The following is a 19,722-nucleotide window of genomic DNA, read 5'->3' as shown; positions in this document are numbered from 1 at the left end:
TAAATGTAATGGATAATATTTTTCTCGTGTTTACTGTAAACAGTGACAGATGTGCTGATGAATAAGACGTGTTCCTGGACCGCTACGTGCTTTTTCAAACAGCCATGTACAGAGTACAGTCAGGTGTCACCATCCGATCAGATCTTTGACCACACAAGCAGAGCACATGCAACCTCTCCTTTTCCTTTTTCCTTTTGCAAAGCGAAAGGCACTAGACTTGGTCACATGATGCGAGTGACGTCAGCCCCTACTAGGTCGCGTGACCGACACCTAACCTTCCCACTGCCCCGCCCCCTCCGCCGGAGGAGGAAATCTCGCGAGAAATCGCCTTACTATCAGAACTTCGTGAGGTTACCGGGGAGTTACTCTTGAGGGAAGGTGTGGCTCGGCGGTGGTGTTCTCGCTTCCCTTCTGTTCACATTCATGGCCCAAGCAGAGGCTTTTGGGGATTGCCAGAGTCTGAGCAACCCAGTCTAGAAAACGGCGGCGGAGGTGGAGAGTGAGGCGGCCGTCATATCAGAAGTGAAACGTGGCGCGGCGGGCGTCGCCCCTCGCTGAGAGGCCGCGGGGGAGGGAAGAACCCCGCGCAGAGCGCCCGGGAGCGGGCGCAGTGGCTTCTGCCGGGGCGGGCGCACCGTCACCGGGGTTTGGGGGAGGCTGGGACCCTTCTTTGGAAGCAGCCAGTTGCCCACATCCGGCCCCCACTGTGTCAACACCGACTCGAGCCGAGACGAAGCGTCTGCACCTCTGGCCCTACCGGCGCACCGCGGCGCCCGAGCCGCCCTGGTGCCCGGCGCCCACACCCAGGCTGGGGGCCCCCGCGACCCCCGGCCGCAGTTTCCTCAGTCCATGAATTGCCCCGCTTCTTCCCGCTAAATCGGCCGCACGTTCCGGCAGAAGCCTAATTGCGGGTTTAACTGTAATTTTCCCGTCTCGCCTCCTTCACCTACACTCTCTCCAGGCGTCTCCCCCGCACATCCTCCTCCACCCACCTGGTCTGTCCCTAGACGGGCGTGCGCGCGTGAGAGACCCGGGGAGGGAGGGAAGGAGGAATCCGGGGGGACAGGGTGAGAGCCGCTAGCAGGAGGGATTGGGCCGGCACGAGGGGGCTGCGGGGGGAGGGGGTGCGGGCAGGCGGAGGGAGCGGCGGGAGGAGGCGCTGGGGAGGAGCCGGAGGCCCGGGGACGGCGGACGAGGCTTCGCCCGAGCGGAGCGCTCTTCGTCTCGCCGCGCAGTCTCGGAGCCGCCGCGGGCTCGTGGGGGGCGCGAGGCTGCCGAGGTGCGGGCGGGAGGGAGGCCGGCTCCGGCGCGCCCCGCGCCCGCGCCTGCTGACAGCTGCAGCTGGGCTCGCGCTGTCCGCTCCCGGCTCCGCGGCCTCCGCCCCCTCGGGCTCCCTCCCCTCCGCCTCTACCCCTCCTGCCCCGGTGCGGATCGTTTCGCAACTGCTCGCCTCTCGCCCCGTGCCCGGCTGTTTTCCATTTCCCGGCCCCTCTTCTTAAGTACTTTGCGCCTGCATCTGGGGAGAGGGGCTAGAAAGGGGTCGGGGGGAGCGTCGGGAGGAGAAGAAGGAAGCGAGGCCCGGAGGAGGAGGAGGAGGAGGATCGGCGGACAGCAGGGAGGAGACCCCACGCCACCCTCTCTGGTCATCTCCCCTCCCGCCCCGCCCCTGCGCACACTCTCTCGCCGGCGAGCTACTTTCGGACGAGGAAAGTGAGGGCGGCCCTGGGTGACAGCGCCGCGGGGCGAGTCCCGGGGAAGCCGCGCGTCTGCTCTCGTCTGGTCCGCCGCGCTCCCAGCCAGGGGGACAGCCCGGACCGAGAATGGCTTCGACTACCACCTGCACCAGGTTCACGGACGAGTATCAGCTTTTCGAGGAGCTCGGAAAGTAAGCGCCTTTGCCGGGCACTCGCACGTCCCCTTTCCAGCAGAGGGCGGGTCGCGTTACCCCCGACCCACGGGCCTCCCGCGTGGGGCAAGGGAGTTGGGGAGACGGGAGGAGAGGGAGGAGGGCCCCCGGTGTGTCGGCTCGGAGGAAGGTGTTGTCTTAGTAAGAGGAGGGGACGACGAAGGGGAAAGACCTTCCACCCCGGCTGTGGCCCTTTCTGATAATCCTTAGCCCACCTTCTCCCGCTCCCCCACCCTCCTGCATTAGAGACTTAGTGGATTTACGATCCCTGCAGTTGTAGCTGTCATCCTGAGAAGTGTGCGAGCGCGCGCGCGCGTGCGCGTGTGTGTATGGAGAGGAAACAAGAACCCATGTAAAATGCAACATAGATCACGTTTTCTGTAAATAGAGATGCCGCCGGGTTCGCCGGCGAGTCAGCCCTACGACCCACGTTCAGATGAGAACTCAGTGCCCCAGACGGTGCCATATTTATTGATGCCGAAAGTTCAACTTGGCGTAGAGTCTGTTTCGCATCCAGTAGTTGTTCTGTCCAGGAAAAGAACCTCCCAAAGGAACTCGACCCCCTGTCCCATATCCACTATTATTCCTTGCGCTAGATGACTCGCTTATCATCACCCTTCCTAGGATTTGCGTGAACATCTTCGAGTTCTCTGGGAGGATTTATTTACACCGGCAGTGGGAAAGCCCTCTGGAGACCGGGAGAGTGCTTCCCAGGGGTAACCTAACGTTGTATGTTGTTTAAAAACGACCTTCTACACCTGACCGACAGGACTACTTGGCGATGTTAAGGAAGGAGACAGGAGACCTACTGAGAACCTGTGCAAAGGGACCTAGGGGCCGAGCCGTGAACGTTAATTTATGTAGCATCAAACCCAACCCCAGTTCCTCTATCGCTAATGTCGAACATTACTTAAGAGGTGCATTTATGTGTATGTTGTTGTTTTCTACAGTTGAATTAAAGGACTTGTAAATATCTTTTAACTGTAATGAAGATCATATCCCTATATATCTATGTTGTCTGCTGTTAAAACATGGAGAATATGTCGGAAGAGCAGCTTAATTCAAATCTCTCCCCTCCCCCAGCCCAAAACAGGGCAGAGAGAAATCACCACAGCAGGATTTGTTAAACCACACACAAATGTTCCTAAGATTTATTTTAATGAAAACAATCGCCATATTTACCTACTTGGAGCCACATTAATTTTTTTTTCCTACCAAAATAAATAGGCAGCAGATTTTTGCTGCTCCTCTTCAGTTCTTTGCAGGATTTTTTCTCAGAGCATTTGGTACTGTGTGAGTGTGAATTGTAAAATGTTTTCAAATTTCACATGCAAACAAGAGTCGTCATAATTGGCAGTTCCTTTCATTTTGTTGATTAATAATGTGTGCTCCCAGTTAAGTAAAATTTATTTTTGTTTTTCAACGTTAAAGAAGGTCTCAGTTTCCAGGAAGAATTGTTCGTTTTCTAGATATTACTATAGGGTGCACTGATATTTGACAATTCACTAAATTCAATAAAAATACTCAGATGTAAGTTTCTAATAGAATATCAAGCTGATTATATTGATGACCTGCTAATTATTGGTTTTCAGGGGGGCATTCTCAGTGGTGAGAAGATGTATGAAAATCCCTACTGGACAAGAATATGCTGCCAAAATTATCAACACCAAAAAGCTTTCTGCTAGGGGTGGGTATTCTCAACCACATATATGTTAATTGTGTATTTGTCATGTTGATTGTTGGTTCTGTTGTATGTTGGTTGTGTTCTATGTAAATAAGTTAGTATAATTGTAGCTGTAGGTATCATATTACATTTTGAGATTGTTTCCTTCCTGAATGCTTCTTGGTTTGTGCAGTTTAAAAATGTGATCAAATACAATTGTTACTTGATAAATTGTTATTAAAATCTTATCTTTTCTGTGGGTGATAGCATAACTAACTATATTTTAAAGCAAATAAATGTCACTAAGTGCATTTTGCCTTTAGCTCCACTGTGAAATAACTTTCAGAAAAACCCTGGAATGGAAAAATGTAAGTCTCACAACTGTCATTATTCCCTTTAGCTTTTGAGAGAAAAAATAGGTCATAACTCAGTTAAATCATATATTTCAATTGTAGTTACACTTGAACTTAATTCATTAAGGTATATTTAACAGTAATGGCTTTGGGAGGAACATTTTATGGTTGCTATATTCCAGGAAATTTAGCTTGATTTTGATGTTTCTGTGTGCAGTTTAGACCTTTACTTGATCGTCTGCAGTAAGACTTCTCACTCATGTAATGTATTTTACACATGCTTTATAACTGCAAGGATAATTCATACTCATAAAATAGCTGTTGACATAAGCAAAAAACTTGGAGGGGTCTCATTGCATTCTTTTTATTTTGTTGAACTCATGCAAAAGTACTTATACTGAAAGGTTAGGCATTCCAATTATTGTGAGCACGTGTCTAAGGTATTAATATTTTCATGGGAATTTATGATTTGATGAAATTAAAATGAAGAAAATGCCATAGTGTAAGCCCATTTCAGTGACCTGATTTAAGTAATGAGAAAAGAAATTCCATCAGGACTGCTTTCCTTCTTTAATTTGTCTTCTAAAAAGTGTTGCTTCCTGGTATCTGGTATCATAGCGTCTGGTCTCTGCCATGAATTTTTTTTTTCTCCTCTTTGTTGCAGATTCTGCTTTTAATGTGTACTTTAGGTTGATGTTTCAGTTTATTCATTTAAGTGAAAGTTTGTATTTCTTTTACCTGATTTTAATGAGTCTGAGGACCATCTTATGTGTAAAAGCAAGCAGCACCGTAGATTCAGGACAGGAGAACTAATGGGATACACGTTATGCTCAATTATGTTCTCTTTTTCCACTTCTCTCTACTCCACAGGAGGATTTTTAATGGAGAAAAGGAGTTGCTATTGTACATGACACTTTAGTGTAGAAAAGAAAAATGCAGAGATGTAGTCAGATTCTTTCAGTGCGTATATAATTCCTTCCTGTATGCTTGGTACTTTTGTCAAGAGTGGGGGTATCAGTTCTTTTAGAGGTGTTATAACACCTATCCCCTATCTTTCTGTGGCTTTAAAATTTTCTCTTAAAGTAAATGTCTTGTGTTTCATTTTTACTAATTTCTTAATTAGAATCATCCTTTTCATCCACCACCTTTCATACCAGCTCTACCAGGACGGTAAACACCCCTGTCTCTGCTCACATACGTTTCACTTTACTTTTGCTTCAAACGTGTGAAGATAAGTCTTCTCTAGGCTGCTGAAACCCTTGCTGTTTTTCTGCTGATGTTCCTCACCTGTTCAAACTCTGCTTTCAAGAACAGTGTACCCCGAAGCTTACCTTGCCCCTTCTGGATTTAATGATCTTAATTGTTCCAGTTATATTTAGGGAAAGTAGTCAGGGCTAAAACGCTTGCTTCATGTTCTCCCTTTGCAATTTTCTTGTGACTTTGAGCAAGTTTCTTAACCTGCTGAAGAATGAGGTGAAGAAGGTGACTCTGGAACTAGATGCCCTGGATTTAAGTTATGATTCCTCTACCTGTTATTTGAGTGATCTTGTGCAGTTTACATATTTTCCATGAGCCTCACTTTTCTCATCTGTAAAATTGAGTAATAACTCTTTTATAGGGTTTTTGTGACAAGGGACTTAAGATGCATTCCATGAATATTAGCTGCTATTATCTCATTGGGTTGTTGTAAAGATTAAATTAAATTGTGACAATTTAAATTATAAGTCTAGTTGGCAGCCTTGATTTAGCTCTGAGAACCCAATTTTAATCTTGGCTTTATTACTAGTGTACTCAGTATGTGCATTTGTTCTGTCACATAACTTTTTTGACCTCAGGTTGTTCTTTAGTAAAGTGTGGGGAAAAAATCCGCGTATGGTGTCATGGGTTGTTTTGAGGATTCAGTGAATTTTATGAGAATCACTTCTAAAATGTAAAATGCTGTGTCAATTTTACCTGTTACTGCTCACCTATAAGATATTGTTGTACTTTTCCTTCAGAATGTTCAGTTTATTTTGTATTGTCATGCTGATTAGAGTAGTTTATAGAATGTTTGTACCTATGCATGTATACATTTGTTAAACCTCTACTCAAGCTAGAAAGTCTTAAGAAAAACACTATGCTTTAATTTTTTTTTCACTATAACATTCTACCCCATCGAGGATGTTAGGAGGGGCTCAGTACAGAGTGACTAGAATCACATGTGGCTGTTAAGTGGTTTGTAAAGGAGTTAGATACTTAGTTCATTCCTAAGAATAAGCAAATACAGGATGTAAAGAAGTCCATAAAGTTGTATACTAAGAGCTCGTGGTTAAAAATATAAATTCTCCTTTCAGAGCACTCCCTTCCCAGATTATGATTTTAGAAAATTTCTTTTGCAGAAAAAAATTTTAAATAATTAAGGGGAAATGTAGAATGAAATGCAAAATAGCATTTACACCCCAAGGTAATGACAGTTTTTTTATTCTTTTGGTTGCACATGGCAGATTTTGTGAAACATGTAAATTTTTTGTACAAATTTTTGTTTGTATTTGAAATGCCTTTTGTAAATCCCAGTCTTATGCCTATTTGTTTCAAAGACCAAGCAGGTCTTCCAACTCCATGTTCTTTAAGTGTAACATTACAGCTGAAAAAGAAAGGCCATTGTCTGTACGTCTAAGACCATTAGAGAATTGCCAAAAATTTGGCTACATTCCTGGACAAATTTGCACCTCCAACTATACTGTCACCTGCATTTTTCTGTGCCTCAATCTTGGTGGATTTCGGGCAAAAAGTTTCAGTCACATTACCCCTCAGCTCTTAGTCACATATATCATGTTTGGGAGACTCACTGTTGAAGAATTTTTCCTTTTGCATTAACACATTCAAGGAGCATTTATTGTACAGTTGGATCAGATAGAGAGGTACATTCCGATATAATTGACTTGTTTTTAAAAGAAAAAATAGTGTAGATATGTTCAAGCATCTGATATTTATATGTAACTTCTGACCTCTAAATTTTTTTTTGTTAGCTTGCTAACATTTACTAAGAAGACGTGCTTACTAATAGTGGATAGTGATAATAGAATTTTCTCATATTATTAGGATGAGAATGAGAAATTATCATTTTGATCGATTAGGTTAGTAGTTAACAAATGCTAATTTGCCTTGCTGTTTTGATTTTTTCTGTCTATGTTGATGTTCTTATAACTGTAAGTTATTGTCAGATTATGTAAAGTCTATGAAGGATTGTGATTGCAGTTCAGAATCCAATGGATTGAAGCTCCTGATGGTTAGATGTCTTTAGAAATAGTACATGTGATTTTCTCATTTTAAAACTTGTGGTAAAATGATTTTTTATGGCACTACTGATTTCTTGATGTTCATCTCCTGATGAATTTTTTGATCTTTAGAAACTATTTTTTATGATATAGTCTGTGATACACCATGTTGTTATTTTGTAAAATATTAAAAAGTACAGTGGAAGCTAGAAATAATATGTTATTACAAGTATATTTTACCTTTATTGCTGAAGTTAAAAAGGGGTTTCATTTTATAGTTCTATAAAATTTCGGATACAATGCAAGTGGATAATTTTGATCTTTGACTTTGCTGGCTTTGTTAAGTCCTAGATTGATATTACTAGAACATGAATCAGGATTTTATGAACTGTTTGACCGTGTACACAAAATTAGGTCTCAGCTATGAAATCTTAATACTGCATATGTGTTCCGAAGTAAGGATATCAACTCAATGTAAAAATTAAAATATAGTAATTCCTTTGAGTTTTTTCCATCATAAATTATGATAAAGCACATAAGAGGATTTTCTTGGACATTTAACTCCTTTTGTTAATTAGAATCTTAATCTGTAAGTCTTTTCCTTAGGCTGATACAGAGGCAGGCCAACTCCTAGTGTCTCTAGGGCTGGGTTGGTATTTCTTTTTCTTTTTTTTTTTTTTAAGATATCGGACCCTTCTCATTTATTGGAGTATGGTGTGTACAGTGTTTTTTTTTTCCGTAAATTATTGACAGTTAATTGGTGGTTTACATGGAAGGCTGTGTTAAAGCTTTTAAGTTATAATAGTATCATTTAGTGAACTGTACTGTGATATAGTAAATGGAGTCTTAGCAAAATGTTTTTACTCTGAAATATACCTTTATATTTTACATTACTTTATAGATTACTAAGCACCTTCACAAAGGTGACCTCATTTTATGTTTTTATTTGATAAATATTTAATGATAAAAGTGGGCAGAATGTTAGGAATAATAAGGCCATCTACACAAATAGACATCATAGAAGACATAAGTGGTGTTTTAAATCTAGCATGAATAAAGTGCTGTGGAATTTCCAAGGAGGAAAAGATTGTTTCTGCCAAAGGAGATGAAGGAAAGCTTTTATATAATATAAACTTAAATATTTAAAACCATAATGCAGATGGGTTCAAGTACCAAAGTCTAAATAAACAATTTGGGGAGTGTTCAAAATGGTTTAGATATCTGATTATAATGAAAGTTAGTTTATTCTCTTGGTACTTTTGTTAAAACTATCAGTAAAAAGTTATTTTTGTTGTAGGAAATTTTTTAGGTTATGATTTTTAGGTTATATATGATTCCAGTTAAAGTAGGTATCTCAGTACTTCTTAAGGTGAACTCATAGACCTTGCATCTGCTATAACCTCTTTCTTTAGGATGGGGAAACTGATAGGTTTGGAGGAGGGAAAGCACAAACAACTCTTTTGTTTGGTTTTGATTTTGAAATCAACTTTTGTTGTTTGGGGCTTCCCAGGTGGCCCTAATGGTACCTGCCAATGCGGGAAACATAAGAGAAGTAGGTTTGATCCCTGGGTCCTGGAAGATCCCATCCAGTATATTGCATGGAAACCCACTCCAGTATTCTTGTCTGGAGAATCCCATGGACAGAGGAGCCTGGTGGGCTACATTCCATAGGGTTGCAAAGAGTCAGACAAGACTGAAGCGACTTAGCACGCATTGTTATTTATACACAATCACAGAACATTATAATTGATTATTTTTTTTTAGTTAGGTGAACCCCTTTTCTAATACTGTCTCATGTTAACAACATATGAGATTGCTTATTACTACCAAAGTCAATAACAATAATAATAAACGAATGGAAATGTTACAGCCATTATTTAAAGAATACCTTCTAAGTGACATGTATATATTTACAAGACATTTTATTTAATCCACACTGCAGCCTTTAGAGTGGCAATATTATCTCCATTTATAAATAGTTACTCAGAGTTAGTCTTACTAAATGGCAGAGTCAAGAATTTCAGCCCAGTTTTCTGTCTCTCTAAAGCCTGAATCTTGGCCATCACACATCCTGTTCATTGCTGTTACAGAGAACTTAACCTTTCTGTATTGATCTGTATGTGCTTGACTCATCTCCCCACTAAACTTTGGGTTCCTTTATAAAAAGGACTATGTCTTATACATTTTATATTTCCAACGCAATGTATGGAATTGACTGTTCGGGTTTCCAGCTTGTGAGAGAAGATATTGTTTTAATTGCTGCACTGACATAAGATCAAATTGAAGTTTCAAAAGGCATCCCCATGCTAATTTGTGAAAGGAAAACAATGTAGTGAAAAATCTTATTAAAATGATAGAAAGTGATTACAGAAGAATGAGATACTTTGGTGAACTTAATATATTAACTGATTAAAAATATCTTAATATACAATGAGTTCCTAGGATTACTTCTTCTAAATGATTTACTTGTTGCTCAAAAAAAGCACTCAGCCCTTAACCAAAGCCCAGAGAAACCTGCTCATAAAGGCATTCTCCTTCTCTGGCTCATTTTGTTTGATCAGTGAAGAATGGAAGACAGATGTTTCTTGCGTTGTTTCTTCTTGGACTGCACTATTATGTGTGTCAATTCGCACGGAAGTGTAGCAAATGAAAGAAAAATTAAAAACTGTTAAATTTTTTATTGTTGGAAAAACAACTCTTAGGTATAGCAAGTAGTGCGTGCTGAGTTGCTTCAGTCGTGTTCAACTCTTTGCGACCCCATGGATTGTAGCCTGCTAGGCAAGATGCGCACAATAAAGGACAGAAATGGTATGGACCTAACAGAGACAGAAGATATTAAAAAGAGGTGGCAAGAATACCCAGAAGAACTATACAAAAAATATCATCATGACCCAGATACCACAATGGTGTGATCAGCCATCTAGAGCCAGACATTGTGGAATGCAAAGTCAAGTGGGCCTTAGGAAGCATCATTACAAAGCTAGTGGAGGTGATGGAATTCCAGTTGAGCTATTTCAAATCCTGAAAGATGATGCTGTGAAAGTGCTACACTTGATATGCCAGTAAATATGGAAAATTCAGCAGTGGCCACAGGATTGGAAAAGATCAGTTTTCATTCCAATCCCAAAGAAGGGCAATGCCAAAGAATGTTCAAACTACCACACAATTGCACTCATCTCAAAGTAATACACTAGCAAAGTAATACTCAAAATTCTCCAAGCCAGGCTTCAACAGTATACGAACCGTGAACTTCCAAATGTTCACGCTGGATTTAGAAAAGGTAGAGGAATCAGAGATCAAATTGCCAGCATCTGTTGGATCATCAAAAAAGCAAGAGAGTTCCAGAAAAACATCTACTTCTGCTTTATTGACTATGCCAAAGCCTTTGACTGTGTGGATCACAACAAACTGGACAATTCTTAAAGAGATGGAAATACCAGAACCCCTTTCCTGCCTCCTGAGAAATCTGTATGCAGGTCAAGAAGCAGCAGTTAGAACTGGACGTGGAACAACAGACTGGTTCCAAATAGGAAAAGGAGCACGTCAAGGCTGTATATTGTCACCCTGCTTATTTAACTTATATGCAGAGTACATCTTGCGAAATGCTGGGATGGATGAAACACAAGCTGGAATCAAGATTGCCAGGAGAAATATCAATAACCTCAGATACGCAGATGACACCACCCTTATGGCAGAAAGTGAAGAACTAAAGAGCCTCTTGATGAAAGTAAAAGAGGAGAGTGACAAAGTTGGCTAAAAACTCAACATCCAGAAACCTAAGATCATGGCATCCAGTCCCATCACTTCATGGCAAATAGATGGGGAAACAGTGGAAACAGTGGCTGACTTTATTTTTTGGGGGCTCCAAAATCACTGCAGGTGGTGACTGCAGCATGAAATTAAAAGACGCTTACTCCTTGGAAGGAAAGTTATGACCAACCTAGACAGCATATTACAAAGCAGAGACATATCTGCCAACAAAGGTTCATCTGGTCAAAGCTTTGTTTATTCCAGTAGTCATGTATGGATGTGAGTGAGAGTTGGACTATAAAGAAAGCTGAGTGCTGAAGAATTGATGCTTTTGAACTGTGGTGTTAGAGAAGACTCTTGAGAGTCCCTTGGACTGCAAGGAGGTCCAACCAGTCCATCCTAAAAGAACTCAGTCCTGAATATTCATTGGAAGGGCTGATGCTGAAGCTGAAACTCCAGTACTTGGGCTACCTATTGTGAAGAACTGACTCAATGGAAAGACCCTGATGCTGGGAAAGATTGAAGGCAGGAGAAGGGAATGACAGAGGATGAGATGGCTGGATGGATGGCATCACCGACTCGATGGACATGAGTTTAAGCAAGCTCTGGGAGTTGGTGATAGACAGGGAAGCCTGGCGTGCTGCAGTCCATGGGGTCACAAAGAGTCAGACGTGACTGAACTGAACTGAGGCTCCTCTGTCTATGGGATTCTCCAGGCAAGAATACTCAGTGGGTTGCCATTCCCTTCTCCAGAGGCTCTTTCCCACCTAGGGATCGAACGCACAAATAGTATAAAGGTATGAAGGAAATGGAACCCACTCCAATATTCTTGCCTGGGAAATCCCATGGACAGAGGAGCCTGAATCTGATATGACTGATAAATATAGTGCCCATAGCTTTTAAGGGCTGTACTAGAGGTATTCACAGGGCCTTCCGTGTATAATAGATACGGGTTGGAGGTGATTGGTATCGTAGATTTCCTGAAGAGATTTATGGGTGAGATTGTGTTTGGAATGATAAGTGAACCTGACAGAAAAGGGAGAAATAGTTGGCCAGGCAGAGGGAAGCAGCCTGTTCAAAGGAAGAGAGAAACTCCTGATCTACCCTGCAGATGCAGTGAGGACACCTATACTGTTGAAATCCTCTCTCCTTTAAGACCCAATTCAGGCGTTGCCTCCTCTGTGAAGCCGTATCTGACTTTTCCAGTCCTCCTTTGTTTCTCTAGACAGATACGATTATTTTTCTCATCCTCTGAATAGCTTTTTCATGTTTCTTTAGGAGCTTGTCACACTTGTCCTCTTATATTGTGGTTATTTATGTTGTAACTTTCAAACATTTTGTGGACATTTTAAAACTTATCTTTGGATCTGTGCCTGGCACAGTAATTACGGTATTGAATATACTGTAAATGTTCGTTGAATAAATGGACAACTGAATGGGTAAAAAATAAGATTCTGTCTCTTGAAATAGACCTATGATTAACAAAGACTGTGACATATGAAATAAATGAAAATTGACCTGAGGCTTTCATGTCAGGTGGCATTCATTAACTGAATGAATTGATTCCCAGTTATTCACAATTTTCTAATTATTCCATTAGTTTTCAGATGACAGATTATCCTTCGTTGGAGTTAGACATTCTGTAAATTCCATAAATTTTGGGGCAACTGTGTATAAATTCTTACTGCATTTTCTTTTTTTTTTAACCATGTGAAGTGATTCAGTAATATGGGATAGCATTTTTATTGTGTGTCCATCAGTACCTCTTCAGTAATGCCAGATTCATGTCATTATTAAATTTTTAAAAATGGATTTTAAAATTTTTGGTTCGTTCTTGGCTCAGACGGTAAAGCATCTGCCCGCAATGTGGGAGACCCAGGTTCGATCCCCAGGTTGGGAAGATCCCCTGGAAAAGGAAATGGCATCCCACTCCAGTACCCTTGCCTAGAAAATTCCATGGATGGTGGAGCGTGGTGGGCTACAGTCCATGGGGTCACAAAGAGTCAGACACGACTGAGCGACTTTTTACTTTCACTTCTCCAAAGGTAGTTACTTTTTCACTTATCTTTTTTTTTTTTTTCTTTTTCACTTATCTTTTAACAGAGCTCACTTTAAAAAGCATTTCGGTGATATTTTATAGAGTTTTGGATATGTGAGTCATGGATATTATTTGCTTAGAGTGATTATTGGATATTTTAATAAAGGTAGTTAGAGGCTGCAGTGTCTATCAGTTCTGAAACTTGGTAAAAGGACTGAAAAGTGTACTTATTTCAATATTAGAAAAGGAAACACATCTTAAAGTGTATATTTGTGTTTCCTCTTCAGGGAACTTTTTTTTGTGTGATATGTAATAGGAAATGGGGAATTTCACAATTCTATAACTTTATAATTTTGTTATATATTTTAGAAAATATGTTCTTTTCATGAAAGCATTTTGATCATATTTTTAAATGGCAGCTTAAAGGTCAGGTGTGGCAGAAGTGATTTGTGAAATTCAGCTGAACATTCTGGCCATTTTGTAGAAACTATGATGAATTTTTTATTTTAGTAAAATTATATATGCTTTTATATCAAAGATTTATATATATAAAGATTATAAAGATCATATTTGTTGCAGAGAGACTTGTACACTTTGGATAAACCTCTAAAATCCATTTTTTATTATTTGTTACTAATTTAGATAAAGATATTTTAAAATATTACAAAAATGTTACTGAATTGGGGAAAAACAGAAGGAAAACACATTCAAAGTTAAGTTATCCCAAACGTTATTGTAAAGATTTTGTTTTCTTTCTTTCTTTCTTAATTTTTCAGAATACTGGACTTAAATACACAATTTTCTGTCCTGTCTTTTGACTTAATTTTATAAAGTTTCCCTATGTGACTACAAATCCTTTGAATTACACTTCACTAAGTAAAACATCAGTTTACTATTGCTTTTTTTATTATTATTATTCTTTGCTATGATAAATGACAATAGTAAACGTTGTTTTGTAAAAATTTTTCATGTTTCTAATTCTTTTCTTCGGGAGTATCCATAAAGGAGAACTAATGAGTTAGAGGATTTAATTATTAAAATTCTTGATAAATGTTGCCAGATTGCATTCTCCAAGCTTTGTACGTTTCTGCCAATAATACTTAAGTTTGCTAGTAAAACTGAATTTTGGGGAACACCATTCTTAATTTCAGTGTAGCAAAAGAACAGTTACCTTGTTCCACACCCCCTGCTAGATAAACAAAGATAGAAAGATAAAGGTCCTTCATTTCAAGGCAAAGTAGATGTGGAGTCAAATAAGTTACCAAAGCATGTTGATAAGTGAGACAATGCAAATGTTTACTCATTCTGGGGTGTAAGGAGGTAACTGTTGTCTGAAAGGAAAGGGAGAACTTCAGAGGAGGTGATCTTGGAACTGGATTATGAAAATGACCACTTTTGAATACAAAGAGGGATACAAAAAATACAATACTGAGACACAAGGAAATCAGTAAGTGCTAATAAAGAGAGAACTGGGAAGTAGCTAACTATTTTTTAACCCTGAGTGATCAGCTTACATGGTTTATAAAGTTTCGTGAAAGCATGCAGACTCTGATGAGAAGAGGTGCAGTTTTTTTCTTTCAGTGACTCATTTAAATGCAGCAGAATATGTGGGAAGGCATTAAATAAGGTGGGCTTCTGGGGTTTTACAGCCCTGAGTCATTGGGTATAAACAGCTGACAAGAGGAGTAACAACGTCTTATCTACCTTACGTTTTGTTTTATGTAGCTTTGGGGCAAATACAAAAAAAAAGAGTGACTGACTGGAAGAAAAAGGACAGGAGTGGATTTTTAAAAAAGTTAACCAGTATTAAAAGTGTCCTAGGTAATCCCATTTGTGTTTATGAACAAGAAATAATAATTTCTGCAGTTGTGGTATTGGATGGATAATTGTTTAAAAAATGTAGGTTTTGGTTTAAGACCAAAAGTAAGTAAGGTGTCTAAAAGTGGTATTGACATTCACTGCCTGAATTTCCAGTGTCTAGAATAGTGCCTGGCAACCTTCACACATATTTATTGAATAAATGAATGAATAGCTTCTAAAACTATATCGTATCATGGTAAATGAATACATATTTAGAGACCCAGAATTTTTAACTGTTAGATTTGTGTACATTATATTGTTTCAAAAGCTCAAAATTAGCAGATTAATTCTGATATGATATGTAATTCAGCACAAGCTGATGGCTGGAGAATAGTCATTTATTCCCTTCATTTACATAATGGGAAAAAAGTCACATTTATTAAGAAGATAACTTGAAGTGCTGATTAACCTCCCTAGCTATGCTTAACTGTGCCATATTTTCCCTATATTATTACAGGGAACCTAGCAGGAACCTAGCATCTATAAAATGTTTTAATTTGTAAGATCTCTCCAGTTTTGTTTTAAGTACTATATTACTTGTTTAAAGGGGATAATATTGTTTTACTCAATGTGTGTCTCTGTGTGTATATATAAAAAAATATATACATATATATAATTTAGAGTAGAATTTTTGTGTGTTGACATAGGAGCTTTGTTGAGGAGGAAGCCTTCTTTGACTTCAAAAACAGTGACTCAAGGTTGGTATAGTCGTTAGAAGGTAGGGTGGGAAAAATCCTAGTTCCAGATTGTCAGCAGGATTTCAGGGTTAAAGTCTACCCCTGTTATCTGAGCATAGAGCTCCTGATTTCTGGCCAGTTTTCATCCTAGTAGAATTAGAGAGGGAAAAAACTGTCAGAGTGTTACTTGGCTCCTGTATAAATAGGATTAAGACCTACTTTCACTAATATTTATGTGCTTTGCACATAATTATCTTTAGGAAAAAATATTCTTTGGTTTGACTTTGCCCCCTGCTTCTTATGTATTTATGATCAGGAACAGGGGAAATAAAAATTGTTAACCTTAAGTCTATTTGAAAGAAAATATATGTCTCCTCTTGACAGAGAACCAGTTATTGGATTACTTATAACACTGTGTGTTCTATTTAGTGCTCATAGTCACAGTATATATAATCTGCCAGTGACATTGTAAAGAGAAAGCGCTTCAGGCATGGACAGGAGTGACTAAAGTATCACAGAGATACTTGATCTTTTAAAGTAATAATGATTTTATAAGATGAAGTAAGTATGTGTTGACCTTTTACAAACTTTGAGAAACTATTCTAGGTAGGAGACTATTTTAGGTAGAGACTTTATGTTTAATCTAAACCAACTAAATCCAGATTTAGAGATACCAGGGTTAGAAATATACAGTGAACACACAAAGGGTGAGTTTTAAAAATAGCACTGAGCTTTGAGAGGATAATTTCTCCTCCATCCCGGATGCAAGTGTTTCATTCATACTGTCTGTAGCAGGCTTTGGGGGAGGAAGGGTGGAGGGAGGTGAGAAATGTCTTTTGAAAAATTCTTGTGGCTCATACCAAAGCTTATTTAGCATCTCTCCTTCTGGGATTTCAGACATTCCCTAACTAGGTCCCACAGTACTTCTAGGGTGTGCATGAGGGACCCTTGGGATTCTTGTGCCTAGTGCTGTGAGACCTGTCCTCCTGGGTGGCACATCGCAGCTGTTTCACAGAGTGCATCACATTCCCACCCGGGCTAGGGAGTGGAGGAGCCAGCATACCCAGCTTAAACAGCAGAGGGTTCTAGGGAGCAAGGCGTGAACTACCTGGACTGGAATTTGGCTAGGTCTCTGAGACAGTGGGCTTCCCTGATAGCTCAGCTGGTAAAGAATCCGCCTGCAATGCAGGAGACCCCAGTTCAATCCCTGGGTTGGGAAGATCCCCTGGAGAAGGGAAAGGCTACCCACTCCAGTTTTCTGGCCTGGAGAATTCCAGGACCGTATAGTCCATGGGGTCGCAAAGAGTCGGACACGACGGAGAGACTTTTTCATTTTCTGAGTCAATAGCCCTAATTCCTATAAAAATGCTCTATCATTAGAACACTTTATATCCGCTTTGGGCTTCCCCGGTGGCTCAGAGGCAAAGAATCTGTCTGCAGTACAGGAGAGGCAAGTTTGAACCCTGGGCGGAGGAGACCCCTCAGGAGGAGATGGCAGCCCAGTCCAACACTCCTGCCCGGAGACGCTCACGGACAGAGGAGCCCGTGGGGTTGCAGAGACTCAGACGCGCTGGGCGGCTGAGCACATGCACATCCCCTGCTCCATCCCCAGAAAAGTAAGGCCTGCCTCTCCCTCTGCATGGTTATGTACCTGTGCGAGCTTAACACTTCATATGGAGGACAATGATGGCCTGTATGTATTATTGGTGAGGAAAGAAAGCAAGCTTAGCATTTTCCCTAAAAGATGTCAGAGGAGAACCATTTGTTACGCCTGTAAAAAAGCAAACTGTAGGCGGCATGAAAATAACAGAATATGCTCAGTTCCCACACAAAAAACTTAGAGCTTGGTTCGGAGAATAGGAGACGCACACGATTGTAGAAGAGAGGAAGATAGGCAGCAGCAGAATGTAGTGTACTCATTCTACCTAGTAGTGACCTTAGTTGTGGAAGCAGAAGTAACATTGAGGAAGTAGAAGTTAAAATAGATGGGTGGAAGAAAGGAAGAAATATGAAGGACACAGACGCAGAAAGTCATATAATGCTTGGGCAAAAGATAGAGGATCTGTAGGATATTAGGGAAAAAAGTTTGAAAACATGAAGGTCTCTGATTGCCAAGTTGATAACATTGTCTAAAATACAATGGAGATGCTTTAAAGAGGGCATCTAAGACATTACTTGGCAGCAGTGAGTAAGCAGGATGGATTAGCGTAGAGTATAAGATACTGAAATTCTGAAATCTTAAGATAATAAAGGATAAGGCTGACTGGAGTTTCAAGTTGAATCATGGGGAAAATTGAAATTTTCATAAAGGAAATTGAGAAATCAAAATCAAGGACTGATTTTGATGAAGGCTGATGATGAATTAACATGGGTTTAATCTGCGTGTGTGTGCTAAATCGCGTCAGTCACGTCCGACTGTGCAACCCTTGAACTGTAGCCCGCCAGGCTCCTCTGTCCATGGGATTCTCCAGGCAAGAATACTCAAATGGGTTTACCATCCCCTCCTCCAGGGGATCTTCCCAACCCAGGGATCGAACCCGCATCTCTTCCATCTCTTGCATTGGCAGGTGGGCTCTTTACCACTAGTGCCACCTGTAAGCCGCCAATTTATTTTCAGGTAGAAATACTTAAAGAACCATTGAAAATTGAGTGGGGTCCTTGAGAAATAGCCACAGGAAGTAGTGCAGTGTACTCTATAGATTAAGAGCATCTGCTTTGAAATCAGATTGCCAAGGTTCAGGACTTGTCTTTACCACTTCCTACTTCTTGTGATCTTGGGTGAACTTCCTGACCTTTCCAAACCTTGTTTTTTGTTTGTTTTTAATCTGTAATAAACTGCAGTAATCAATTTAGTTGCTATTTGTGACTTGTCTGCCCAGAGAAGATAATAAAAGATACACCAGTGGAAAAGATCACAGAGGAGAGAAGACAGAAAAGAGAAGAGTATAGGACCGTGGCTGGGGGAATACCTTCATTTTAATAGATGAAAGGAGGAAGTAGAATTAGTTCAAAAGAAGTGAAAGGATATGTCAGAAAAGGAAAATGCAGTGCTTTGAACTCTTGAGAGAGTTTTTGCAAAGGAGGGGATGGCTAGTCATGTTCAGTGTTACAAAGAAATGGAAAGAAATGAAGACTGAGAAAAGGCCTTGGTTTTCCAGATGGCGGAATTTCAGTCGTGTGACAGAAGCAGTCATGAGGATCAGGCTAGTCTGTTATTCATCTTTACCTCCTCCTAACTGAGCATATTGCATGAAATATAATTGGTATTTAATAAATATTTCACAAATGGATAAAGAAAAAAAAGCTATTTCTTTGGATTAAAGAATAAATGGAGATAACATGTAAAACCTGCTGGTTTAGTAAAACAGGAAGAGAGACACAGACACATATGCCAAGGGGTGATTTCAGGGATTAACCAGGTCAAGGGAATTAACTTTGGTGATAAATAAAACTGGAGCTTATTTGAAGGAAGAGGAAAAAGAATCCCTGGAAAGTAATAATGTTAGAAAGAGGGTAAAATGTAGGGGTGGAGTCCTGGAGGTGTTGGGCATGTGTGGGGAAAGGACATTCTTCTTTCTCAAGGAGCCAGATGTTGGGGGTGGAGAAGAGCGCTGCAGTTCAGCTGACAATAGGAGAAATGGAAGCAAGATTGAGAGAACAGATTTGAGATGGCCCTTGGGGGTTGTAGTGAGGGGTCCCCCCAAGGCAGTGTGCAGTAGATCATTAGCAGGTACAGTGAACATGGCCTTGAATCTAGCCCCAGACTACCTAGGGCTCCACAGGGTCAGGCGACTGAGATGCTGGCACTTTTAAAACATTTAAAGGGGAAGATTTCGCTTCCTTTAAAAAAAAAAAATTTGTACAGCTAGTAAGAATAGAATACCTGGAATTTAAATCCAACCCTGAAAGTGAAAGTGTTAAGTCACTCAGTTGTGTCTGACTCTTTGTGACCCCATGGACCCCACCAGGCTCCTCTGTCCATAGGATTCTCCAGGCAAGAATACTGGAGCGGGTAGCCATTCCCTTCTTCAGGGGATCTTCCAGACCCAGGGATCAAACCCAGGTCTCTCACATTGCAGGCAGATTCTTTACCATCTGAGCCACCAGGGAAGCCTAGGTGAAGCGAAAGCCCTTGTTGTTGTCGTTCTGTTCTGTTCTTTCTAGGCTCTATCTGGCAGGACAGAGGAGGTGTGGAGGAAGTCAGAAAGCAGAAAATTG

General features: G+C 40.6%; 1 protein-coding gene across 28 annotated transcripts in view; it reads left to right on the top strand.

The window, feature by feature from the left end:
• Nucleotides 1–1,542: 1,542 nt before the first annotated feature.
• The window catches only part of CAMK2D (calcium/calmodulin dependent protein kinase II delta), a 303,590-nt gene continuing 285,410 nt past the window's right edge, over nt 1,543–19,722 (top strand). For 15 of the 28 annotated variants that reach the window (XM_070452372.1, XM_070452370.1, XM_070452376.1 and 12 more), the window contains exons 1-2: nt 1,545–1,885; nt 3,499–3,593. In XM_070452372.1, coding sequence (XP_070308473.1) covers nt 1,821–1,885; nt 3,499–3,593 — 160 coding nt within the window. In that variant the 5' untranslated portion in view covers nt 1,545–1,820. Of the gene's footprint in view, nt 1,886–3,498; nt 3,594–19,722 lie in introns of all 28 variants that reach the window. The other 13 variants (XM_070452366.1, XM_070452368.1, XM_070452362.1 and 10 more) reach the window with 3 other exon arrangements.

The sequence above is a fragment of the Odocoileus virginianus genome, chromosome 21 (assembly GCF_023699985.2).
Source record: "Odocoileus virginianus isolate 20LAN1187 ecotype Illinois chromosome 21, Ovbor_1.2, whole genome shotgun sequence".
NCBI classification, from domain to species: domain Eukaryota; kingdom Metazoa; phylum Chordata; class Mammalia; order Artiodactyla; family Cervidae; genus Odocoileus; species Odocoileus virginianus.
The sequence above is the reverse complement of the archived record's forward strand: the minus strand, read 5'-3'. Positions and strand labels throughout refer to the sequence as shown.